Here is a 27,702-nt window from a genome sequence, read left to right on the forward strand (position 1 = left end):
ACATCTCGTTTTTACCATCGCACCGCCCACCACCGGAGTAGAGTTCATCCATACTACCTGGAGCCACAACGTTCATACACAGTGCGTTTCCAGAGATCTTTTTTGCCATGTACCATCCGGCTGTGGAATGAGCTCCCCTCCACGGTGTTTCCCGAGCTCTATGACCTGTCCTTCTTCAAACGAGGCTTGTGGAGAGTATTAAACGGTAGGCAGCGGCTTGGCTCTGCTCCTGGCATTGCTGACGTCCATGAGCGACGGTAACCACTCACCATCAGGTGGGCCGTATGCTCGTCAGCCCATACGGCAATAAAAAAATTTAAAAAAAACGCCTTAATGATGATCTTGATATGGCGAGCTCAGCTGATCTCTTTCGGGACGACTGCTGGGGATCGCGCCGTACAGACACCACGACTTCGCTTACATTCTCCTCCGTTCTTATAGACCTTGGACGCCCCGCAAGTTTTTCATTTAATATCGAACCCGAAGACTCAAACTTTCTGACCCACGATCTGATCACACTTTCACTCGGACATTGGTTTAAATCATGTAAATTAAACTTAGAACGAAATAAACGCCGCGCAATAGTGCCCGAATCGCCATTTTTGTAATACGCTTTTACACAAAAACGCTGCTCACCGGTAAAACGCTCCATGGCAACTGAATTTCCGAGAACCAAGGAACTTATCCCCACTACCCGCACCCCGCTCCCGCTTTCCTGTCGCGAGTAATGTGATTTTGAAAGTCGCACGCCTTTCTGGCCCACCCTGTATTAGTTACTTATAAAAATATATAAAAGATTAGGCCGTATGGTATGATACCTCTGCCTTTCCAGTTGGAAAAATAGAACTACTACTGTACCGCTTGACAGCTGACATAATGTTGTTATTACTTACAGTGTTACTTGCATACAAAAGGGTAGTTTATTTTACTGTCGAACTTCTGACTTTGTATTGTACTATTTGTAGTCATACTTCAACAGCTGAGAGCTATTAAAAATTAGGAAACAGATTGGAAAAATATTGGAAACGCAGCGACATCCCTGGTAGAGTAAATGTATTAATTGAAAACAAAATATCTATTTGTAGGTTTTAAATATTTTTTCTAAAGCCTTTGTATTAGCTTTTTTATTAGCAAGCATTTTTAGTAATTTTGATCCCTAAACTGATGAGATGACAGAAGTAATCTATTGTTTCGACATGTTAAGGCATTAAACTGTAGTTACTTTTAATCACTTTAAAACTATCAATATTTTCTATAGTAGAGTAAAAGGATAGTAAAGTAAATGTAAAGTAAAAAATGGATAATGTTGCATCAAAATGGACAACATTAATTTCATGGTTTCTTTGAGTTCTGATCTGCTTACTATTAGGTGGTCTGTGAGCTTTACTACAACAACTATCTGAAAAAACAAAACTAGGCTTAGTAGAATCCGGACATAGTAACAAATGTATGAAATTACAATATACAAATTAAATCACTCAAAAAACAATGATTATTTTAATAGTATTCAAGAAATAATTTGTCAAATAAAAATATAATAATTTTTAAATCAATTTAACTAATTATATTAAAATTTTCTTTATCGATTACTTAATTCATTTAGCCATTAATTTTCAAATACTCATACATAAGTGCATTCATGACCCGCTTTATCCTTCATATTATTGACATCACTACCTGAATACACCAAACCACCACAATGATATATATAATATACTATACACTTGAGGTCTTAATTATACTGTATATAACTCAGACTGCTGCCCAACTCAGATTAGAAAGTTTGCCTCATTCCAAAAATAGCAGGATCATGTTATATATGTACTTATGGAGACTATTTCCTATAAAAATTAACATGCAGATTTATAACTTAAGAGAGTCATATCTTTCAGGCAAAAAAATGACTGTGAATAACACCATTGCACACCAACGTTTAATTCTCAGTGGAGATCGAGAAAGGTAAACTAGTAGTATACAGCTTCACATAAGATAAAATTGACTTACCATTTTCACAAAATAACCATATTTTTTTTAGATTTAAGGAGCTTTTGAGAAGGAGATTAATAGAATGTGGATGGAGAGATCAAGTCAGAATGCTATGTCGAGACATAGTGAAAGAAAATGAGAGCGGAAACATCACATTTGATTCTTTAGTAACAAAGGTGACTCCCCGTGCTAGAGCACTTGTGCCAGATTCAGTGAAAAAAGAATTATTGCAGAAAATTAAAACCCATCTACTCACACAGAAAGACCAATAAAGATAAAATCCTTATTAAATTTGTGTTGTGCTATTTTTAATATAATTTTCAGACTGAAGTCAGGGTTAGGGATTAACTTTGAACAATTATTATCTTTATTTTAATTTTATTATGTGTAAGAATAAATAAATAAACATATTTTACAAACAACAGTATATTTTATTTTATAAACATTAATTATACATTTGTGTTAATCAAACAAAAATATTATATTGCTTACACGTAATACTGCCATTGTCTTACAAATGTCATGAGGATATAGTTAATTATTACGTCATAGACACAAAAGGCCCATTTACAGTTCATTAACTATGATAATGAATTGTCATTATGTATCTTCATTTATTTTGTCATAACTTCTAATTTGAGAATGTCCATCCTATCATATATTATCTAAGCTCTTTTAAAAAAACTCAAGAGAATTACAAAATGTATACATTCAGATGAAATTTTATTTACTCTCATGAAAAGTGAGCGGTATATTTCTTAAAATTATATGTTTGAGCAAGTGAGTTAATTCTTATGCATGGCATGTTATATTGTACATATTATGTCAATTAAACTTATGTTTTAATATCAACTCTAATTGCTTGTAGAAATGCAATAAATCATCAGATATCGATGCAGTTGAGCTCATTGTAATATTATACGAAATCTTACTGTTTGTTAATGTTTTAAAGTTGCCCTGGGCACGACTATATTTGGCACTAAGAAACTTGCCCCACTGCTACTGTAATTCAATTTTATTAAAGCAAATGACTTTTAGGCATTTTTTTAAATCAGCACATGACTAGATCAACAAATCAAGGACAACAATAAATCTGCATCGATATGGTACCGAAACAAAATAAAGATATTAGTTATACTGATTGTGAACAACAGTTTCTAAAAATTCAACATAATATTTTTACAGTTTTCTATGGTAAATTAAATGTGAAACTTATATGAATTAATCACTGCACAAATAGACTATCAAATCAGATCCAATATTTTTTATGAAACTTAATTATTTTACTATAATAATTATCACTATGACAGTTAGTGCAAAGAAAAGTATCATTGTTATTGAAAGTAATTTTAGGTTGAGTAAGCCATACAAATAAATACATTGTAAAATAATACCAATAATATCCCAATTTAATCGATGAGCAATTCCCTATACACATTTTTTTTTTAAAGCTCTTTGACACCTGATTTTAAATCTGTCTACACATTAATAAATTACACAATATGTACATTATCAATTTAGTGGAATGTAATTTGGATATGGACATTTTATTTAAAAAAAAAACATTATTTAGTAGAACTAAAATAGCATAATAAAATATTCAGTACTTGTTTAAAAATTGTCATTATAACTACATTTAACTATCTTAATTCATTTTATGCGTTGAGAATTATACCTCCATAAAATTCTGTAAATAAATTTAAATAATCAATGAGCAATTGCGAGTAGAACAATACATTACCAAAATTGTTTTACATAAAATTTAGAAGCGATTGAAATATTCGAATGTAATATTTTGTCAGTTGATTTCAAATAAAATATTAAGGTTTTTATTAATCAATAAACAAGTTAACATAAACCCATTAATAAAATATATATTGAAGACACCACTCTGAGGACGGTTATAGATCTAAAGAGAAAATTGTGCAAAATCTTATAATTGTAAAATAATAATTAGGTACTGATTACTTATATACAAATAAAATTCGGACATTTAGAAAACGATTACCTTCTTCTTAAATCAAGGGCAAGAATGTAAAACATTTAAACTGCCATGATAATTTACTGAAAGAAAAAAATAATTTAAAAAAATCATTACATTGTATATTTGCCAATGATACGTTCATCCAAAATGTCCTAAATCAAACAATTGGCTTAACGTAGCTACCATCGTTAATTATTATATTATAAAATAATCACATCATAAGAGATTCATTGAATTGTAGGAACATAAAAAAAATTATGACGCTGAAACCATTCATTCAAGTTTTCCCAATCCGGTTACACATGCCGAATAACTGTTATAAATATATTTACTTGGACAGTTTCGTAGCGATTTCATTTACGTATATAATAATATAAAATGTTCTGCAAGCTTTTTCAACATATATAATAAAATTTAGAAATAAACAACAAAACAGTATGTATAGCGACTATAATTGCAGTTTCACAACCAGCGCGCCTCACACGACCTATATAAATTTCCTTTGGCTCCATTACTGAAAATATATATTTATATCGAGCAACAGAGTAACAACTATGTGATATTTCTTAAACTGATCCGCACGTTTTAGTTATATGCGTTTCGGGACACCTATTCTCCAGGTACATTTACCACGTCTACATAATTAAACCTGATACATTTAGTCATTTTTAATCTAAATATTTTGTACAGTTCATCCGAAATTCGATAATGACGAAACACAGCGCGCACTGTTTGTGATCGGGCCGTAATGATGAAAGTATTCTTCGATAGTAATTTTAGTGCGCCAAGCTGAAGCTGGGTCTCGAAAGGCCGCCAGTCCACCGAGGGCATCGCTCACATATGATGAAGCTGGATGTCGTGGCGCGGACAGACGCAGCGGTGACAGGCGGCGCAGTGATGCTAGGTGTGCGCGGCCAGACGCGCGAGCGGGGGAGGGCGGCGCGGGCGGGGGCGCGGGGCGGCGGTGCGCCCCACCACCACCAGCGACGACGCTAGCGCCATCCGCACGGGCGCGCGGGCACCTCCGGGCAACCTGCGCACGACACGGTATAATATATTGCTATTCTCGTCGGTATCACTCAATTGTCTATGTGTGTTATATCTAGGTGAACCGATTTTGATGATTACTTATTTATTTGAAAGACTAGCTTTTGCCCGCGACTTCGGCCGCGTGGAATAGTTCACAAATAATGATTTATTTTAGAACAAACTTGGTTAGGCTATAAAAAACGTTATAGCGAGCATGCTGTCGCAGACTTTTTTTAGATCTTTTAAAGGGGAACAATCCTGTCATACATTATTTTAACGAAACTTTAACAGTTTCTGCAGCGCACGCAGCGGAAGCTCTCAAAAGGTAAAAATAATCCCGATTTTGAAACACTTTTTATCAGTGCTCCGCTTGTATTGGTCTTAGCGTGATGTTATATAGCCTATAGCCTTCCTCTGCAAATAATAGGCTATCTAACACTGAAAAAATTTTTCAAATCGGACCTGTAGTTCCTGAGATTAGCGCGTTCAAACAAATAAACTCTTCAGCTTTATAATATTATAGTATAGAGTATAGATAGTACTTCTCAACAGGTCACGTTTAAAATTTATTATAAATTATTATTATTATTAATTTTTAAGCTATTTATTCTTAATGCATATTTAATTGACGTTAACCACATTAATGATATTCTCATTATATTTTGTTGAAGTTGGTTTTCTTTTGTACGTATTCTGTATTATATTTAATGCAAAAGAGAAGAAATAAGATATTTACCTGACGAGTACAGAAGTGACGGCCGCCCGCCCGTCGCCAGTGGGTTCGATGGCGATAGGACGCAGGTCGGGGCCGCGGCGCCGACGTCCCCCTGATGACGTCACTCCGCCGTTTAAGACTACCGTCACGACCGCGAACGGACGTTTAGCCATATGTAGCATCTGCAAAATACACTTTCATGACATAAATTGAGAATTCACCGAATACTCGTACGCAAACAAAAGTTGTATTCGAGGAAACATAAATATTGTTAATGTTTACTGGTGGTAGGACCTCTTGCGAGTGCGCGGGGGTGGGTACCACCACCTTGCCTATTTCTGCCGTGAAGCAGTAATGCGTTTCGGTTTGAATGGTGGGGCAGCCGTTGTAACTATATTGAGACCTTAGAATTTATATCTCAAGATGGGTGGCGCATTTACATTCTGGATGTCTATGGGCTCCAGTTACTACTTAACACCAGGTGGGCTATGACCTCGTCCACCCAACTAAGCAATAAAAAAAAATAAAAAATGTAAATAAAAATACGTTCATGACGCGAGTCAAGAATGCTCTCGATTGAAAAAAAGTAATCTGTAATTCTGAATATTTTAATACCCTAAAACTATAAACGTTAGCATAAATACGGCATAGTAAGCAGCGGCTTGGCTCTGCCCCTGGCATTGCCGAAGTCTGTGGGTGACGGTAACCACTCACCATCAGGTATGCTCCAGGGCCGTATGCTCGTCTGCCTACAAGGGGCAATAAAAAGAAAACATCACGCGTTCCTGGTTCGGATGGCAGGTAGCCGTTCTGCTATACAACGTAACTAAGACTCTACGTCCCAAGAGTGATAGCTTCCTAATACCAGACACAAGTGAGCTCGAACCATACATAAATAAAGGAGAAAATGCCTTAATTTTTGATGAGGCGAATTTATCGACATTAAGACTATATGAGTCGTCTATTATCAAAGGCGGCAATCTGACTTTTGGACAATGATTAGTAAATCAGAAAAACGAATTATTGACTTTGTATTCCATTGGCAGTCACAAAACTCTTCGGAACGACATCTTAGATAAATAACAGGTTAACTATTAACCTTTATTTAATGCAGGTTTTGAACCGTATTCTTTGAAGGAGACGATGATATTCAAATAAATCTGTATTGACATATCAATAAATTTTTTTTGTCCAAATGTACAGATTGCCGCCTTTGATAATAGACGACTCATATGTAACTGTATAATGTAACTATACTTGAGACCTTAGAACTTATATCTCAAGGTGGGTGGCGCATTCACGTCGTAGATGTCTGTGGGCTCCGGTAACTACTTAACACCAGGTGGGCTGTGAGCTCGTCCACCCATCTAGCAATAAAAAAAAGAATGAGTTTTGCTAGCAACTTACCTCCACCACGTGCCTTCGTCGGGCGCGTCGCACGTCGGCCGCCTGCTTAGCCTTCCACGCGACAACACAAGCGGCGAGGAAAAGGAAGAAGCACGAGAAAAACACAGAAAAGAACACAAACAGATCTATGTGGAGTTGGTCCTGACGGAAATATACGACGCCGTAACTAGCGGAGCCGTCGTCTGTGTGCCGCGAACGGACCACTATGTAGAACTTGGTGTGCGCGAGGTCGTGGATGTTATGAGGCAGGGTGAGCACGAGCCGATTGCGGAGGTTCCTGACTCGCAGCAGAACGTTCCTCCGGTCTATGGCGACGTACGTTGCCAGGTCCTTCGCCGTGTAGTCCGCGAGCAGATACTCGATCTTGTCGTAGTACCAGAACATGTGCGGCTTCTCGGGTTCGTCTTCGTCGAACGTCGGCATCTTCCTGAAAGGCTCGTGCTTGTAGTACGTCGGATCTAGCTCGACGTTGTGAGCCCCTGTGCTCGAGTTCACCGAGACGACGAACGAACTGTCGTTCGGACTCATGTATAAGTCGACAGAGCCCTGGGTCACGTCTACTATAACTCTTATGTCAACGTTCATATAACGTGGATTAACTGCAAAGAATACGGTCTGACCGGGGAACAGAGGTCGAGGCTTTATTTTACATTCGTCTGGAACAAAATTAAATTTAATATACATATTATTGAACATCGACAATGTTAACGTTAACAACGAAACTGATCTTACCAATGGATTTCCCGTCAAAGCACAGTCGATTCTCGATATTAATCGTTTTATAACATTGATGTCCGTTCCTCGGGTCGCCCATGTATAGGTCCTTACATTTCACGCACTGGTAACGCCAGCATTCCTGTGCCGAATTCTTGCTTGAGCTGCTAGTTTGACAGGAGACGTCACTTTCAGTGTTATTACCACAGTTGCACTTCTCGCCGGTGACGGGATCGCACGTGTCGCCGTGACCGTGGCATTCGCACCTACACAAAAAAAAAACATCCGGTAAGTGTACATAAAATTCTACTAGATTTTTTTTCAAAGTTAAAGAATTCACTTAAATATGACATTATGACACTCACGGCCTGCAAGGGTCTCGGAAGTCCTCGGAACCCCTGAAGTATCCTTCGATACATCGCTCGCAGCGCTGGCCGTCGGTGTTGTTAGCGCAGCGCACGCACCGCGCACGTGTGGACGGCGCCGCGTCTCTGTAGAATTCTTCACCCTCCACAGCCGCCGAGACAGGTTCCCCCTCGTTCGTGCACTTCAGCGTATGTCCGTAACAATAAGAGGAGCACGGCACGCACTGGACATTGTTCACCGGATCTCCCACGAAGTTAGGCATGCATTTCTCGCATTGATTACCCTGCAGAAACATAAGAAATGCATCACAACAGGTCAGAATATAACTTTTGTTTGTGCATTTACGGAACAATACGTACGGTGGTGTTATTATGACACTTGATACATTTGTCGAGTTTGTCGGGACCCTCGCAGTCGGAGTGTCCGTTGCACTGGCACTGGATGGTGCAGTTGGCGCCGACGTAGCCGAACTCGCAGCGACAGAGGTCGGGCTGCACGCAGGCGCCGCGCACGCAGCCCTGCGAGCACACGGCGGCGCACCCCCCTCCCGCCGCGCGCCGGTGGCCCCGCCCGCACGCGCACTCGTACCCGAACGGCAGGTCGCGGCACACCTACACATTACACGTTACATGTTCACATTAAATAATTCTATGTTTTAAGGCTTCGTCAAACAGAACGCGTACTTATCGCGCGTCAGAACCGTCATAACGCCGAGATGGTTTTTTTTTCCTACCTAAGCTGAGAGCCTTGAGAGGCTATATCAACGTAGCCTTAACTAGTAGGTGAGCTCACAGGGCTCAAACCTGATGACGTTGCTAACACGAACCCTAGCAAGAGCCGTGCTTCGCAGAATCTACCGCCGGATCGGAAACGCGACCCACTGAGAAGATCCACCGAGAAACTCAGTGGGCTGTGTCTGAGGGTTAATTTACTCGTCGAGCCCTTCGTCGCAAGCGACGGGTTCGACAAGAACGATGACGTCCGAGATGTGTTGTGCTACTATCGTAATATACTGTGAAAGAGAACGCCAGCGCTATAAGTACGCAAAGCTCTGTCACGGCGTTAGGTCGCTTTGACTTTTACTCAAGCGTAGTAATTTTTTAAAATTTTTATTTTAGCCTCCGAGTGAATGTGTATTAAAGTACTGGATAATGCCCAAAAAATTTATAGAATTTGTTAGAAAATACCCATGCTTATACAATGCCACATCTGAATCACTCGACATCTTAATACTTTTAAATTTTCAGACTGCTATAGAAAGGCACTATGATTTGGCGGATGTTACGTTGCGTCAAGGAGCGTTAGGCTCATCTAGTCAATTTGTGTGACATGAAAAGAGCTCGACGTTAGTCAAGGAGTGTTAGGCTCATCTAGTCAATTTGTGTGACATGAAAAGAGCTCGACGTTAGTCAAGGAGTGTTAGGCTCATCTAGTCAATTTGTGTGACATGAAAAGAGTGCGACTTTAAGACGTAGCGCTAAGTACGCGTTCTGTTTGACGAAGCCTGTAAATAAAGTCCACGTCTCGGTGAATGTGTTCTACTGTCGTATTCCTCACCTCTGATTCAGCTTTACATTGATGGTGATTATTTTCGCACTCGTTCTCCGGCGGACAGCGCGTGTAGTGCCACGAGAACGTTTCGTTCGTGTTGTTCGTTTGGTGCGCGCTTTCGTACACGGCCGCGCAGGTAGTGCGCGCCGAGTACTCGAGCGGCGAGTCGATGGACCCCTCGGCACAGACGCCCTCCCCGTTGGCGCCGTCCACAGCGCACCAGCCGCAGTGCGAGTGGTGCAGGCACTCCGAACACTGCTCGAAGGTCCCGCACGGCGCCGGACACTTGTTCTTATCCGCTTTCGTTAAAACTAAACCGCAAACTCCGCCCGCGCAATACACCGGCTGATAGGCAGGCGATATGCATTTGCCTAAATACGTTGCCCAGTGACATTCAGAGTAACCGCCCTCGCTTCCTTCTGAACTCAAACAGGATTGGCAATCTTCGAACAGGTGACAGCGACTGGGACACTCCTCCCTGGTGGTAGGCCGAAGACTCGCGCGTCCAGGTTCGTCGATCGACACACAAGTCCAATTAAATAATTCTTGTGCGTCTTCCACCACTCTCGTTATCTGACCTATATTGGTTAAAAATGAAAATCAACCCACACTACTAGTAGTAAATAAACCGTATCATTCAGTAAGCAAAAGTCCATACCTTCTCTCTTTGCGTGCCTGGTCCACGTGCACTGATTGGATACGCATCTATCGCAGTCGGACGCCACACATCTGAGCTCGGGACATTGACCTACGTCGCTGATATACGTCGTGCCAGCGTTACACTTCATACTCGTACAAGACTCATCCGTCGGCACACACTCGCCTTTAAAAGTATTAAAAATTATTAGATTGTACGTGTTAAAATGTACAATATGATTTGAATCATCAAACAATGATACCTAAACCAGTTGCTTACCCACAGCCGCAGCACACGATTCACACCACCTACACGCCGGCTTCTCTTCAGGATACAAAGGCCAAGCGCCCAGACAAGAAGCGCACGTAGTGAAATTTTCACACGAACGCCTAGATACCAATTCGGCATCGCACGCTGATCCCGTATTCGTTGATACTCGTTCACCGCTCTCGCATCCCGGCTTGTCGACTGAGTAGCATTTCGTGTAATTTCCGGTGCTGCAGAAACTGCAACCCATATGACTGCGGCACTCCATTTTACTGGAACTCCATAGCGAACAGAGATCCTCCGGCAGAGAGATCCGCGTTACTTGGCAATGAGCGCTACCCGTCCAACCTCCTATTATATAAATGTATCCTTCGTTTTCCGTTTCACTGTCTATGGCCATAGCGTGTGCTATTGTGGGCGGAGGTGGATGTCCGACAATACTGACACCTGGAAATATGCAATTATATCAACACGTTCTTATCTTAATGTACAAAGGAAACTATTAAATGTTTAACCCACCTTTCACTAAGCGCACCCACTGATTGCAACTATAGACGTACGCGATCAAAGAGTCCGATCTGTGTTCGGGCTCTGTTCTCCCACCAAATATTATCATGTAATCATTCGTTGTGACCGCAGAGTGCAAATATGTTGCTTGTGGCAAATTATCGTTATAGTGATGTAAAGTTGGAAAAATAGGAAGCTCGCTCCATTTCTTAGTAGGGTAGTGAAATGAAAAGAGTTTATTCGACAAACTCGTTCCGTTATAAGAATACAATATTCCACCAAAAACATAGAGGCTCTGCGAAGGAGCGTGATAGACGCTGCTGTGCCCGATGATGCCCGTTGGTTTTGCTCCCTCGCAATTTAATTTTGCCCATTTTTCGTGGTCAAGATCGAATTCCCAGATGTCGGACATAAACCCACCCTCCAGTGAAAACCCTCCGATCAAAACTAAGCTCTCGTAGTCTTGATACTTTTGTAAAGTTAATGTATGCCCAGCTAAAGGTGGAGGCTTGTCGTCTTTGCTTTTTATATTAGCCCATCGTTGATCTTTCAAACTGAATTGCCAGAAATCACCTAAAGTCTTATTCTGTCCACTTTTCTCTTGTAAGCTCAAACCACCGTAGATATAAATATTTTGTTTAGAATGATATATTTCAGCTGCGTGGAAGTATCGACCTTCGGGCATTTTCGCATCCGGCGTTGCTTCCACTGTAACCTGCATCCATGTATTATTTTTCGTATCAAAAAACCTGATATCGTTAAGTGGACCGTGTGAGAGTGAATATCCACCGAACATCCACAATCCACGTCGATCGGCAACTAAAGTGTGCCCGAATCTCGGTAAAGTTTTCCTGAGGTGATCCAATCCGTCCGATAAATATTCCGAATTAAATAGCTCTGTGAACACTAACTGCGTTTTGTCTATTTTAACAGAACAATCATCGCCACCGTATCCATCGTTACAGAGGCATCGTCCGTAGCTAAGGTCGCAACTACCCGCGTTTTGGGACAAGGAACAATTGTTCCTACAGATTTCGAATTCACAGTTCGGCCCCCCATAGCCGTCCCTGCAAGCACAATGACGTTTACTGCATTCCCTCGGCCAAGCGCAATGTCCATCGCACGCCAGCATCTTATATACACCCTCGAACCCCTGATCGGGTTGTCCTTGTTTGTAATGTACTGTCAAATTTCCACTTCTAGCTTCGACTATACCAGAAGACGCGCCGTTACAGAACACACCCAACAATTGACTCTGCTGGTTATTACTCATGTCTGGAACGCCGCCCAGACCGTCGTACACGTAAACTGCGTTTTCATCGCACGGCACGTTGAAAGTAGACGAGTTCACAGTAAACAAAATGATAGCGTCCTTGACGTCCGCCGCTGATATGATCCACAAACATTCTTTTGAGGGGCCTATACTCTTTATATCAGGGTCGGTTTTATACGATCCGATACCCTCTATTTCGGAGGCATTGATCATGCCTCTGGGTTCGCATTGATAATAGCATCGACCACCGTGACGAGGGTCACCGTAAAATTTCGATTTACATCGTTCACAATTCAGTCCTTCGGTGTTGTCTTTACAAATACACTCTCCTGTGGTCACATCACAAAAGCCCCGCGTTTCATCTCCGTGATCGTTACAGTCACACCGGCGACATCCTTGTCCGGTTGTTGCATTACCGTGGCTCCCCGGTTTACATCTCTCGCAGAATTTACCTTCAGTCCAGTCTTGGCATTCGTCACATCGACCGACGCCACCTTTACACGTCGAATGATTATGGCATCCGCAATTAATAGAGCAGTCGGCACCGGTCCACCCGAGGTCGCAGTGACATTTATATTGAGGAGCACCGAGACAGTACCCGTGAATGCAGTTATTGTAACACGTTTGGACGCAGCTTTTTTTGCCGTCGCCTATATAACCCTGTTTACATTTGCATGTGTACGACCCGTGCGTGTTGGTACAATCTGCATGCTCGTGACAGTCGTGAAGGCCCAGGCCGCATTCGTCGACGTCCGGACACTGCGCATACGCCCACCCCGCGTCCTCAGGGGTCACGTTCAACAACAGAGCGCAATCGTTATGAGGTTTAGTGAAATCGCCCTCAGTACAAGCGCCGTTAATAGGGTTCTCAAACGAGTGACACCATCCGCAACCCATACTACGCAAACACGTAGAACATTGAGCGTGGCGTCCACAAGATTTGCACTGACCGGATTTTCGCATGGCTTCTTCGGCCGGCACGGAGGCCCGGTCGAGCCACTCTCGACACAAGCCGAACTGATATTCACTGGTGTAGACACTGAAGCTGAAGCACTGATGAGTGGCCTCGCACCAGACGCAGCGGCCGCGCTCGTCGAGACAGTGCTCGCAGTCGAGGCGCATGCGGCACGGCGCCGGACAGTCTGCGGCGTCCAGCACGGCGCCGGCGGCCCGGCCGCGCCGCGTGCAGCGAGCCTCGTCCGCCCACCACTCGCAGTGCGGGCCGGACACGCAGCGCTCGCAGCTTATGTAATTGGAACAGTTTGGACAAGCGGCCGGCAGCAATGTGAGATACCTCCACTGGCCGTCCACGACGCACACCGATTTCTCGTCAGCATTTCTGGGTTCACATCGGTTCGTCAGTTCGCACCAACCGCAAGCGGCATCAGATAAGCACAGCAAACAATTGTCGTAGTTAGAGCATTGCCCGTCGGAGAACGGTTCCAAAAATTCAAATGTGAAAACCTAAAATCGATACTGGATTAGTTACATTCTTAGTTAAAACAATAGATCAGACTCGACGAGTATACTCACCTTGGCACTTTCCTGAGACTTATTGTGCAATAATTCCATTTTGGCATGATGATGCGAGGGGTATAGTCCGGTGTGTAAAGAATCATTCGCATGCATATCTACTGATAGCTTCCCCGGGTTTAATATTGGCCAGTCGACGAGGGAACACGCTGAAGGTTGCGCGGTTAAGTTCGTCACTGCATCTGAGTTATCACCTAATTGAATAGAAACGTTCGAATACCCGGCGCATACGTGCAGTGTCTCCCCAGTTCCATTCCAATGTTGCGGGATGTGGAGCCATCCTTTTAAATGTGCTTCGCTCGTTCCTATGAACAGTTGGTTACTGCCCGACCCCGTGCCCCAGTCCACGGTGGTCGCGTTTACAACGGACACGCCGTCGGGGTGGTTCCAGTCGGCCGGCTGTTGGTATCTAAGAAACGTTAGACCCGGTCTTTTGTCAAGAATTTTACACTCGTCTGGTGTGGTTACTTCGGTACCGGTCGGTCCCCACCAGCCCGGGTTTTCGGAAGGCGTGTCTTCCCCGCAAACTCCGTAATTATCTGAAACAAAATATAAAAAAATTGTATTGGAACATGTGCCACTTGTATCGTGTTTTTGTTAGGTACGTTTGTTTGTATAAAAACATTACATCCAGCAAGCGTTTTAATTTTTTTTTTATCGGAAAATGAAAGTGAAATCTGAGTACCACGTATTTTTTATAATAGAACTGTCAGGTGTAGTTATAAGACATAAAGAAATCTATCTTCTTGATCAATCTAGGTGAAATTATACGAAATTCCATATAGATTTAGACAAAATCAGGTTTTCTAGACCTAGGTCTCAATGTCGCGCGGTCCGTGTAACCGTCCAATCCTTGTACTCACAGAGCCGAATATACGATTTTGGAAACGTCATCAACATATACACGATTGAAAGGCTAACTTAAATAATACATTTCACAAAATTATTTTCATTAGTAAGTACCGTCTTTGTGATGGCAACGTGCGTTTTGCACGCACCAGTTACACTGTTGCAGGCCGAGCTTCGTGCTCACTGAGGGAAGAGGTTTGCGGGACACATTCTGGTTTTCCAGCGGCGGTCCGTGGATGAGACAAGAGTGGCAATCGCCTAGAGCAGGACAGATGCCGCCGCAACGTATTGACTGCAGATTTGTGGTACAATTCGAGCCAATCGTTCGTCCGTAACATATCTGAGTACATAAATACACATCGCTATTTACATCCTTCATATTTAAGCTGAAGTGTTCGTACTTCATAACAGTACATTCACAAACATAAAATTACACAGATTATTGGATTAGGTACTTTCATTTGGACTAGACTGCTTTTTTTTTTTTTTTTGTGTGGGTGGCTGGACGAGCTCACACCCCACCTGGTGGTTAATGGAGCCCATAAACGTCTACAACGTAAATACTGCCACACACCTTGAGACATGAGTTCTAAGGTCTCCCTATAATTACAACGGCTGCCCCACCCTTCAAACCGAAACGCATTACTGCTTCACGGCAGAAATAGACAGGGCGGTGGTACCTAACTGTGCGGACTCGCAAGAGGTCCTACCATCAATATATTTGTGTTCTTTTGATATATTCATTACTTTTATGTATGAACATAATATGTATTATTCATTTGATTATTTGCTTTGTTTAACCAAATCTACTCACATCATCCGCAGAGCACCATCCACATTCAGGATCGGCTAGACATTCAGGTTGCGAATGATGACGCGGACATGAGGATTCTGGATTTTTATTCAATATCCCCGCTTGCCAACTGGGAACTACGAATGCTAATAGGTCACCTTTAAATGGACAAAACATACAAGAAATTAGCAGCGAATCTACATATGTATTACCTTTTTTATTGCTTAGAAAGGTGCAGTTCACAGGCCACCTGTTGTTAGATGTTTACCGAATCCCATAGACATCAACAAAATAAATGCCGCTGCCCCATCCTTCAAACCAAAACGCATTACTGCTTTACGGCAGAAATAAGCAGGGTGGAGATAATTTTTATTGGTGGTAGGGCCTCTTGTAGGTCCGCACAGGTAGGTACCACCGCCCTGCCTATTTCTACCGTGAAGCAGTAATGCGTTTCGGTTTGAAGGATAGGGCAGCCGTTGTAATTACACTGATGCCTTAGAACTTATATCTCAAGGTGGGTGGCGCATTTACGTTGTAGATGTCTATGGGCTCCAGTAACCACTTAACACCAGGTTAGCTGTGAGCTCGTCCACACATGTAAGCAATAACAAAACTACCCGCGCGGGCTCACAAGACGGTTTTGGTTTCATTATCACTACTTTGATCGTTATCATCACATTTTCGACTTTTAATACATATTTTTGTTTAGTTTCGAAAAGCATAAATATCAATACTTTGAACAAATATATTTAGACACAGTCAACACAAAGCATGAACTAGATTAACTGTTAATTTTTTTTTTTAAGAGATTTTATGACCTGGTAACTAAGACCTTTAAGGCATGTCTTATTTTACTTTATTTTCTTAATTTTATGAAAAATTATAATATGGAGTGAAATGAAATGAAGATGATTAATTTGAGACATTAATCAACTGGGATGAAATTTAATGAAATGAGATGATATGGGATGAAATATAATCGCAGTAAAATGGTGGTCATTTACTGAGATTTTTTCAGTGGACTTTTTGGAGGAACCCGAGAAGTTAGGTCCAGCAGCTTTGTTTCATTTTCCCACATTTGTGCACTTTCACAGATATTAAACAGTTAATAAACCACCATTATTACACATTTAAACCTGAAGAAACACTAAATAGACAAAATAAAACAAATCACACAACTTCACTCCTCGCGTTCCCGCCAAAAAGTCTGTTAACTGTTTAAAAACATATTCTACCATACAAAACATCAATATAGTGTTTTTTTTAGTACTGGCAATAAGTGCTATTAAAGTAGGTTTTATTTATATTTATTTTATTTATTAGGCACACAATACACATCACAAGCTAAAAAGATAAATAAAAAAAACAAGTAAAAAGAAACAAAATCTGGCTTGCAACATAAGCCATGTGCGCACGACTAAGCAAGACAAAGTGCTGAATTTGTAAACAATGTTCTATTAATATGTCTTACCGTTTACGTTGCCGTGATATCCCCCAGCAATAAGCAAAGTCGAAGGCGGCTTCAGATCAGCAGCGTGAGCGAACACTCCTTGCTTCTTCGGATACAGCTTACGAGTTTTACCTAATACATCTAAAGGTATCCACGAGTGACAACCCAAATGATAAATATACATTTGACTGTCGTAACAGATCTCGTCTTTGTTGTGCCGATGTGAATAACCGCCGAAAACGATCAAATAATTACCTGGGCGTATAAAAAAATATATTTCACTTACACTCGAGGCAATACGAAAACAAATGTCAAAACGATAAACTATCAACTTCAAAAAATGAGGAAATTATCAAATTGTGACTATACTGAGACCTTAGAACTATATCTCAAGGTGTGTGGCGCATTTACGTTGTAGATGTATATGGGCTCCAGTAACCACTTAACACCAGGTGGGTTAGGAGCTCGTCCACACATCTAAGCAATAAAAAAAAAAATTTTTTTTTACCGAATTTTTATACATGTGTTACTCGGTGCTTTTTTCTAGGCGAACCGAATGTGTTCTCATTTAAGTTTTATCAAGATATATTTAATTGACTTCCGACTACATTGATGAAATTCTTATTTTCATTGATTTTGTGAAATCGGTTTTCTTTTTTGTTAAAACACTGTTTTTTATGTTAATTTAAATATGTTTACCTATAATAGTCGAGGTGTGGAAAGCTCTCTCTCGTGGCACATAAGTGTCGCGCAAGTGTGCTCTAGGATAATGTATTTCACTCCAATGTTTGTAATCTATGTCGAAAGCAAACATCCTGTCTGACAGTTTCGAAAACCTGCAACAAATATATGTATTGAGCTTAAATTATATTGAAAATTAATGTTTTATTGCATCGTTCGACGAAAGTTCATTCTGAATAACAATCTAAGACTATATTTTAAATTGTGGGTGAAATATCATGGCATCTCGCTCGCACATTAAAGGTAGTGACGTCATGAAAAATTATGTGCCTATCCTTTATTTCTTAAATGACAGTTTTTTCATTGCCAGATTTTAGTGGTGGAATGCGTCGCGAAACCAGAACGATTCCGTACCCCGGTACGTCGCCAAGAACTTTCTTTTATCTTAAAGCTTTATAGAGGTTGATCAAATCAATTAAAGAGTACATGTATTATATTAATAATAATATTTACTAAGCAAATTGGTTTTATTAAAAACAAAAAAATCAGCTACTGACAACGTACAGATCCATTATGACCCAGCTGGTGGTACTGATAATAAGATAACATGAAATTCAACTTAAAATCACAATTCTTTTTATCATTATTCAATTCAATTATTTGTCCATTTTACTTAAATCACCTATAATTAACATAACGCGACCTTCGTACCATTCGACTGGCAATAAATTAATTCTATGTCTATTAATGTCATTAAAATTTATAGTCATTAAGTATTTTCTTTTCAAAATTTTAAATTTTGTATTAAGATGAAAACATTTTTCAAAAGAGGAAATCATGACACATTGCCACAAAAAGATCGTATTACTACAACAGTAACAGCTGCTATCACCCGAGAGCGCTCCTAAATACACAACCAACAAGTCCCTATAGCAAATAAGTGATTCTTAAATACCAAATAGTTACAGTAATAACCAATTAATAGACCAATAAGTTCTGACTCAAAGAAGGGGGTAAAGTTTAATTTGTTAAGAACGTATTAGGTCATATTTAGTAATTGTCCCAAATTTTCAACATCTATTTAATATATATCATGTTACCTCATTTTATGTTTGTGTACAACTGTGATATCCTATTTCAGACCTTGAATAGGAATATACCATTGAAGATGGCGTCGGTAATTTCAATGGTATATTCCTATTCAACCTACGTAATGTAGTGTTGTGATGGCCTCGGTAATGTAGTGTTCAGTTTCCCTTTTAGCTAATTGGTTTTTATGATATTAAGCATTAAAAATATGAGCGTACTTAGATTGTTATGTGTAATACACGGTCAATAATTACATTATATAAATAATACCCATATATGAAGACAGCATCCAAGTTTGCTGTACAATGTTCTGATATTATAATAATAATTAAGTTCTAATAAATTGAACTTGTAAATTTGAATAAAATGGGAATTTTTGAGGAAATATTAAAAAAAAAATAACGTGCCCTAAAAGTTTCAGTAGCTCAAAGAAAATTTTACAGTGACGTTCAATTAAATTAAAACAAGGTTATTTATTATATTTTCAAAGGACACTGATAGTTACTAATAGGAAAATTATAGTGGCTTGGCATTAACAATAAATAACAATTTAGTTCGAATTAAATCTCTGACCTTGGCGCGCGACATGGATCCTTACCTCGCGACACTGGCCACTACGCCTCCGTACACGAGAATGGAGTTAGAATGGGAATGGTAGACTGCGGAATGAGCGACTACTCGGACATCCAGTTCTTTGCCTCCCCTCACCTGGACCATCTCCCAATTCTCGTTGTTCACATCTCCCAATTTTATTTTGAACATTCTGAAAAACACTTTTACTTGTTAATATTATGGGTCACTTGATATTAAGCCGTAAACTATGTGATATAAGACTTAAATTTCAACTACCTAACAGTTTTGCTGTAGAAATCATATTATAATTTAAAACACTATTTTACCTTGCAGAAAATTCACCGTCCACGGTACTACCTCCAAACAAATACAGTTCATCTTTTACGGCAGTGAGGCTGTGTCGAGTTAAGCCAGGTGGTGTAAACGAAGAGTTCAGTGCTCTTAGTGACCATTTATTTTGTTCTGCATCATACAACCACAGCTCTGAAGATAAACTACCGTCAGATAATTTTCCTCCATACAAGGCAAAACCTTTTCCATAAGCAGCTGCTGAGTGTCCATATCTTGGTTCTGGTTTAGTCACATTCGATTCTGACATAGCATCAGGTCGCTCAGTAAAATGTAAATAAGTTTCCGTAAACGGCGGAGGCATATGTGAGTACATAAGCGGTAAAGTTGATTTGTCATGATTCATGAATGATGAAACAACTGTATTTAAAATAGAATTCTTATTTCCAACTAGTAAGTTGCCACCTAAGTTGCTCTGAAACAGAATTTTTAAAATAACATATCCAGAAGAAACTGGTATTTAAAGGTCCAAAGCAAATAATATTATGTGCAAGTTCATTATTGAAAATTACCTTGGTAAATAAAGTTAGAAGATATTTGTTACGATCTTCATCAGTTGGATTCCTATGCAAGATTTTTCCTTTTTCATCATACCATTGACTAGTAGAAAACCTAAAATAAAAATTATACTAACACTTCAGTTCCTCATATCAAATACTCAAATCTAATACTGTTCATTAAATACAATAACAATTATCAGATCCACCACTATATTAAATATTGGAATGTCATATAGAAAGTAAATAACAGAACAAATTGATCTGTAAAAACAGTACTATCGATCTTACCTATAAATTTCCAGTGAACCTAACACTTTATTCAGATCATATCCTCCAAACACATACAAAGAGTCTGTGTGGTTTACGTAAATGGCAGTGTGAGCTGCCCGTCTTGTCATGCCGCTTTCAGAGCGAGAGAGCCAATGCCAACTATTGCCTTCTTTGTCATTTTTCTTTAAGGTACAAGATTCACCAGAATATCTGCAGTCAAAAGAATTTTGAGTTTATAATGACATTACAGATGGTGGGATTTTTAATTTTCAAAATAAATAGCTGCTATTCAGTAATACATGCATATTTCAGATAAATAATTTTAGAAATTTTATTTGTAATTTTACCTCGAGAAGTAGATATTTTAAACATACCTACCCTTTTTTACATACACACTTTGCACCTTCACATTCCCCATTGCCTGAGCAACTGTTAGGGCAGATTTCAATACTACAATCAGCCCCTCCCCAATTTCCGGCACAAAAACATTCATTCGAAATGCAGAGCCCTCTTTCAGTACAGTTATTAGGGCAATTGTGTATAGCATACGCTGCACGGAATCCATCTAATACATAATTTGTATCACTGTACAATAGTATTAACATCTGAAATAAGTTATGTTAATGTTCTGATTAAACTTAGATTTTTTGTAATTGTTTTTGTAAATGTTTCAATTGTACTCACATATCCACTAGAAGCAGTTACGTTTTGAGGTTCTGTTTTCCCACTAAAACTACCGAGCAGTGGAGCATCAAAAGAATCTCCATCATAAACAAAAACATAGTCATAGGAACATTCTGTGCCCATACGAATGAAGCTCAATGTTATGTATTGACTTTTGTTAGCTGCCTTGATAAGCCATTCGCAATGGGAATCCTGAAAATACAGATTAAATCAGTAGATTTTTTTTTTTTTTTTTTTTATTGCTTAAATTGGTGGACGAGCTCACAGCCCACCTGATGTTAAGTGGTTACTGGAGCCCATAGACATCTACAGCGTAAATGCACCACCCACCTTGAGATATAAGTTGTAAGGTCTCAGTATAGTTACATGAATATTTAACAATCTTGTTCAATCAAAATTTAACAGCAAACATTTAAAAGACATCTACACCCTAATATGCAAGATTACAAGTGTAATCATCTGACTGTGCTATGTCTTATAAATAATAATAAAATAAATGCATTTAGATATGATTTAGTTAGAATCCATTTCAATCCAGTTGTAGTGTAATGGTCAAGTTTTTATAGCAAATGTACTAAATACAGCCATCCAAATATTTCCACTATAACTGCTTACTGTGTTGTTAAACTCATATTTTGAATATTAATGATTTTGTCACTTTACAATTAATTTCAAAATTGTCTTTTCAAAAAGTTTTTAAAGTATTTTGGTTTGAAGGGTAGAGTTTACGTTATTCAAAACAATTGAAACTTTGACCTTACATCGAAAGGTGGCATTCATGTGACGGTGTCGGAGGATAGCCGCTTAATACTAGATGGCCCATGAGGTATTCTAGGATATTTACTCAAAAAACTTGTACTCGTATATATTTACTCACCTGAGTGTAATTAGAGGTGCTAGGCCCGTCAGTGATAATACCGCTCTGCGCCGTGAAAACTCGCCGAGTCTTGTCGCAGGGTGAAGTAGACGCGGCGCACAATACGATCAATCCAATCCAGCTGACTACTACTAAACCTACTCCTTTTTCCCGAACTCTTGGACGAAACATGCCTTTTCCGGATACCCGCGAAACATAAGTCAAATTGCAAAGCCATATAATCGTGGATAGACAATAAATTTAACTAAAATGTAAAATAAACACCAGTTATTATGTGACATCTACTTCAAGGCTAACCACTTGGGACACAATGCGACAATGATTTCTTGGACTATTGAACTTTCTTTACTGTTGGTTACTTCGAAATTTTATTGGCATTTGAATTTTGATTTTTATGCATTGAGCTTACTTTATTACTTTCTAATGAGCGTTTCTTACAAATAAACAATTCACAGAACCATCACAGCATTTTGACATTTGTGATAAGGTCCACAGATAAAAAAGGTTAATTACCTTCAATTTTTTTATAGCAGCTAGGAGAAAAGAAAAAGATTCCGAAACTAAACATGTTAGGGGATCCTTAGTTTTTTTCACATTAACTTTTTCTTTTATTTTCATTTAAATGTCACAAAACCTCAAACAAACTATGATTTATCTCTCTATCTCACCTTCATAGGCGTTAGTGTCTTTACAAAGAAAAAATAAAAGAATAGCATTTTTTTCCTACTTAATTACTTAAGCCTTGCGAAGATATGCCAGCGCAACCGAGCGAGTAGGTGAACTCACGGGGCTCTAACCTGAGGACGTTGCTAACAATAGCCCTAGTAAGAGCAATACTTTTCAGAATCGTAGATGTCCGGTGCATTCGTATTTTGCGATGCACTGGTGTTCCAATACGGCAGGCGGGTACCAATTTTTCTAATGAAATACGTACTTAACAAATATTCACGATTGATTTCCACGGTATAGGAAAACATCGTGTAATAAAAATCAAATCCGCAAAACCATAATTTGCGTAATTACTGGTGGTAGGACCTCTTGTGAGTCCGCACGGGTGGGTACCACTACCCAGCCTATTTCTGCCGTGAAGCAGTAATGCGCTTAGGTTTGAGGGGTGGGGCAGCTGTTGTACTATACTGAGATCTTAGAACTGATATCTCAAGGTGGGTGACGGTATTTACGTCGTAAATGTCTATGGGCTCCGGTAAGCACTTAACACCAGGTGGGTTGTGAGCTCGTCCAACCTAAGCAATAAAAAAACTAACTATATTTCACATTTTAAAAGCAAACATAAAGTTGTTTTTCATTAAAATACAAATTCGAACATTTTTTCTAAAACAAAAAGACAACATTGATAGACTTTGAATGGCGTGCAAAGCCATATCAAGCGACTGCCTACCATTTGAATCAAGATAACGAATTGAACAGAAAATATGAGATAAACAAAAAAATAAAAAAACCGGAAAAAAACGCCTTCCATGCGGGGTTGTAACGTATTGTAGATCTGATCTAAGGATAGAAGTGCTAATTATACTGGATGCTAGGAGACCGCTTCCGAAAACGAAGACAGACGATAACTTACTAATGACACCTTCGATGATGGGACGGAAAAAAAAATTTCATTGCTGATTTTTTTTTGTTAAGTAATGTAGGTACCTCAGGTAGGTAAAAGTATGCAAATACAAGGTGATAAGTTCTTGAAAATGTTTTCCTCTTTATAGAGAACTTTGCTCCAAAAACAGATTCTGTAGTTACGTTCCTCCATTTTACAGTATATTTAAATTCGGAAACTGCCATTCTCATGTGAATATACATTAATGGTTTAATCAAGTGTTTAGATTCGCGCAATTTTTTTTATTATCTTCAAAAAGTTTTAATTCTGTTACTAATGTACATTAATATGTATAAAATAATACAAACTGCAATGATAAATTATTAATTTAATAAATATAAATTTATTTTGAACTTTTAACAAATTTATGTAGTCTAACTATAGTATAGCTTTAGTTGAAAAAAACGAATTGTTTCAATTTGACGATAGTATAATTATTACTAGGCATCTACTAACGTTCTTGTCACATTATGTTTCTGTTGGTTAATTAAACAAGTAGCGTCATGCGAAACGTAGTAGAAATAGGTATATCCTGAAACTCTCAATAACTACGCTGCTTTTTTTGAAATAAACAACGTGACTTATTTATATACTATTTATAATTCAAATAAAAAGTCTATCATAAAATATTTGGCAATGGTGCGGTTTTCGGAATTTTAACAGTGAAATATCTTTTTTTTAAATAATTTATGGCGCATATGGTAAATGTACGTTTCATAGTCTATCTGGTGTTAAGGGGTTATCGGAGGCCATTCTATTGTCTTATAGAACGTGAATACCACTTTTTTTCCCTATTTATGCTGATAGGCTTGAGAGGCTATATTAGCGTTACCCTAGCGTTTAGGTGACCTCTCGGGGCTCAAACCGCGTGTGTTGCTAACACTGGCCCTAGCAAGAGCTAAGCCTAAAGACTCTGCGAATCTACCACCGGATCGGAAACGTGACCCACTGAGAAGATCCGGCGAGAAACTCATTGGGTTAAATACCACCACCCACTTTGAAATGCTTCTTCAAACCGGAATGCTTCGTGGCAGTAGGCAGGATAGTGGTACCAACCCGTGCGGACTTACCATACGCCCTACCTACAGTAAATGGCAGCTAACCATCGCAAAACGCTGTATTATTAGTCAGAGTATATTACTCAGAAAACTCATTCTACATTGAACTCCTTAGTTACCTTTTACGAAATCTACGGGAAAAGGTGGGGTGGTGCTATTTTTATGTCAAGTACCAGTTTTTAAGATCAAGTATACGGATCCGGCTGCAGATTTCAGTTCACCAAAAAACTCGCATAGTCTCGATTTAATTGCATCGACCAAGATGGCAATGATATAATGAAAATAACGTTATTACAGACATACCTACTCGAAAATAGTCATCGTCTAATTGTAAATAAAATTTAAAAAATGTAACTATACTGAGACCTTAGAACTCATATCTCAATGTAGATGGCGGCATTTACGTTGTAGATTTTTTTTATTGCTTAGATGAGTAACGAGCTCACAGTCCACTTGGTTTTAAGTGGTTACTGGAGCCCATAGTCATCTACAACGTAAATGCGCTACCCATATTGAGATATAAGTTCTAAGGTCTCAGGTACAGTTACAACGGCTGCCTCACCCTTCAAACCGAAACGCATTACTGCTTCACGGCTGAAATAGGAAGGGTGGTGGTACCTACCCGCGCGAACTCACAAGAGGACCTACCACCAGTTAAAGTAGGTAGATGTCTATGGGCTCCAGTAACCACTTAACACCGTGTGGGCTATGAGTTCATCCACCTATATAGGGGAAAGTGGGGGAATTGGGAACACTTAACTTCAAATGTTCAAAACTAATAGAAAAAAGTCATAAACATAATCAACTTTCATTGAAACGTATGCTTTGCTTACCTGTCTACTTATTGATAACAAAAAAAATCTCCAAAATCAACGTTTTATTAAAAATATTAATAAACTAAAAAAACAATAGCGTTCCTTTTTACCCGATACCATATGGGGTAATTGGGATCGTCCCGCGGGGGAAATGGGAACGGTACGGGGTAAATAGGATCGACACAATTAAATCCCGATAATAATTACAAATTGTTTTATCAGCACATATCTCATATTAACCTTGACTAGTCTCGCCTGCAGTGCATTTTTCAGGTGCCCAGGGTTTATGTATATGGTGCACACGATCCAATCTTCTGTCGATGGTGACTCATATTTTTCGTTACACATTATGCAGTAAAACTCTTTTTTTTTCTTATTGCTTAGATGGGTGGACGATCTCACAGCCCAACTGGTGTTAAGTGGTTACTGGAGTCTATGGACATCTACAACGTAAATGCGCCACCCACCTTGAGATATCAGTTCTAAGGTCTCAGTATAGTTACAACGGCTGCCCCACCCTTCAAACCGAAACGCATTACTGCTTCACGGCAGAAATAGGCAGGGTGGTGGTACCTATCCGCGCGGACTCACAAGAGGTCCTACCACCAGTAATTACGCAAATTATAATTTTGCGGGTTTCACTTTTATTACACGATGTTATTCCTTCACCGTGGAAGTCAATCGTGAACATTTGTTGAGTACGTAATTCATTAGAAAAATTGGTACCCGGGCCTGGGATTCGAACACAGGTGCATCGCTCAACACGAATGCACCGGACGTCTTATCTCTTAGGCCACGACGACTTCTCCTCTTAGTTTTCATTTTCTAAAGCCTTCTTCAAATTTCTTACGACTTTACTCTTGATTTTTAGCTTCTTCTTTGTAGTATATTGCAAGATCTTCAATTTTGTATTTAGTTTCAGTCTTACGTACACAATTTCGAGACATTGCGGGTAATTAAGAATGCAAGGGGTAATTAGAAATGTTCCCAATTACCCTCCTGATGCCGTTCCCAATTGCCCGAAGTACCATGACATGGGGTAAATTGGGATTCTGGGGTAAATTGGGACAAACATGCGGAAGATTCTCAAAGTACTTGTAGCACGGAATCTACCTAATTTTCTTTAAGGTAATATTTATCAATGTATAGAAGAAAAACCAAGTTAACTATGGAAGTACTAGACATGAGTTAAGTTGGTCCCAAAAATTGGTCAAATTAAATTTAAAATAGTGGTTGCAAAGTGCGTTTTAAAACAGCTTAAAGAACTTTTAAAAAAGTAATATTATCGTTGTTTTTTCAATAAGATCACAGTTTATATAAGTTTTTAATACACCTGGAAATACCACAACAAACGGTAAGTTGCAATATTCTTATTTTAAATACAATATTTCGACAAAATAAAAGATGTATATTTTTTCCTTTCTTTTTGGGGAAAATTGGGACGTATGTAGGGTAATTGGGAACGAGACTGGAAAAATTAGGGACGAGAAAACACAAAATTGGAACGCCAAAAGACAAAATAGGGATGGCTTGTTAGGGTTGTCACTGATATCTTATAATAGATTTTTTAGCCTATACTATCACTTAATTGCGTGATGTAAAGAAGGTTAATGTGTTTATCAGTTAGTTTATATAAGTATTATAGGTAAAAGAAAAGTATATATATAATTACTTTTTTTTCGCGACATTTACCTTGTAATATCTGCCCGGTCGTATGTTCTTTGTAGCAATAAAAAACATTAAAAGTTAAAAGAACTCAAACGAATCAAAACTTTTGTTATTTCTGAATCTATTCACGCGTCGAATCATGATTTTGTTAACATTCACAACGCACACACAAATAAAAACAGGCCTCAGATTTTAAATGTAACATTAATTAAAAATCCGAGATATCCAATTATGAGTGAGTGAATTAATTGAGTTTAGTTATTTAGCTTAGAAAGAATTTCTTTTATTTTTGTTATTATTGGCAGTAATCAGATAAAGCTGTTTTTTTATCTTATTCACCTGATATCTTACTCTTGCTCAAAGATTATTTTGAAAATGTTGATTAAATAAAATTGTATTATTGTATTTCCAGTCCTTTTGTTTTCTATTTTTTATTCTATTTTATGATTTTGTTTCAGAGTTGTGA

General features: G+C 39.0%; 2 protein-coding genes across 5 annotated transcripts; one reads left to right on the forward strand and one right to left on the reverse strand.

Annotated features, from left to right (window-relative positions):
* The first annotated feature begins 884 nt into the window (after nt 1-884).
* On the forward strand, nt 885-2,408 carry LOC114247821 (transcription and mRNA export factor ENY2). 3 transcript variants are annotated; one of them, XM_028180875.2, is made up of 3 exons: nt 885-1,042; nt 1,893-1,959; nt 2,036-2,408. In XM_028180875.2, exons 2-3 carry the CDS (start codon nt 1,901-1,903, stop codon nt 2,256-2,258), a joined length of 282 nt encoding a protein of 93 aa, XP_028036676.1. In that variant the 5' UTR covers nt 885-1,042; nt 1,893-1,900; the 3' UTR covers nt 2,259-2,408. The 3 variants fall into 3 exon arrangements, with proteins under 3 accessions (XP_028036676.1, XP_089583161.1, XP_089583162.1); XM_089727035.1 differs by having other exon boundaries at nt 888-1,081; XM_089727036.1 differs by having other exon boundaries at nt 888-1,053.
* Megf8 (multiple EGF like domains 8) lies at nt 2,397-22,510 on the reverse strand. Of its 2 annotated transcripts, XM_089727033.1 has the most exons (23): nt 22,493-22,510; nt 22,084-22,327; nt 21,207-21,398; nt 20,901-21,127; nt 20,541-20,732; nt 20,265-20,364; nt 19,731-20,167; nt 19,430-19,594; nt 17,761-17,897; nt 17,083-17,316; nt 15,633-15,769; nt 14,933-15,158; nt 13,970-14,508; nt 11,176-13,900; nt 10,669-11,103; nt 10,411-10,575; nt 9,759-10,330; nt 8,561-8,812; nt 8,201-8,484; nt 7,854-8,101; nt 7,122-7,777; nt 5,736-5,896; nt 2,397-5,003 (listed from the first exon to the last, which is right to left on the reverse strand). In XM_089727033.1, exons 2-23 carry the CDS (start codon nt 22,252-22,254, stop codon nt 4,871-4,873), a joined length of 8,388 nt encoding a protein of 2,795 aa, XP_089583159.1. In that variant the 5' UTR covers nt 22,255-22,327; nt 22,493-22,510; the 3' UTR covers nt 2,397-4,870. The 2 variants fall into 2 exon arrangements, with proteins under 2 accessions (XP_089583159.1, XP_089583160.1); XM_089727034.1 differs by lacking the exons at nt 22,084-22,327; nt 22,493-22,510 and having other exon boundaries at nt 20,901-21,150; nt 21,207-21,315.
* Between the last annotated feature and the right edge of the window lie 5,192 nt (nt 22,511-27,702).

This window comes from Bombyx mandarina, chromosome 04 (assembly GCF_030267445.1).
Source record: "Bombyx mandarina strain Sakado chromosome 04, ASM3026744v2".
Classification (NCBI taxonomy): Eukaryota; Metazoa; Arthropoda; class Insecta; order Lepidoptera; family Bombycidae; genus Bombyx; species Bombyx mandarina.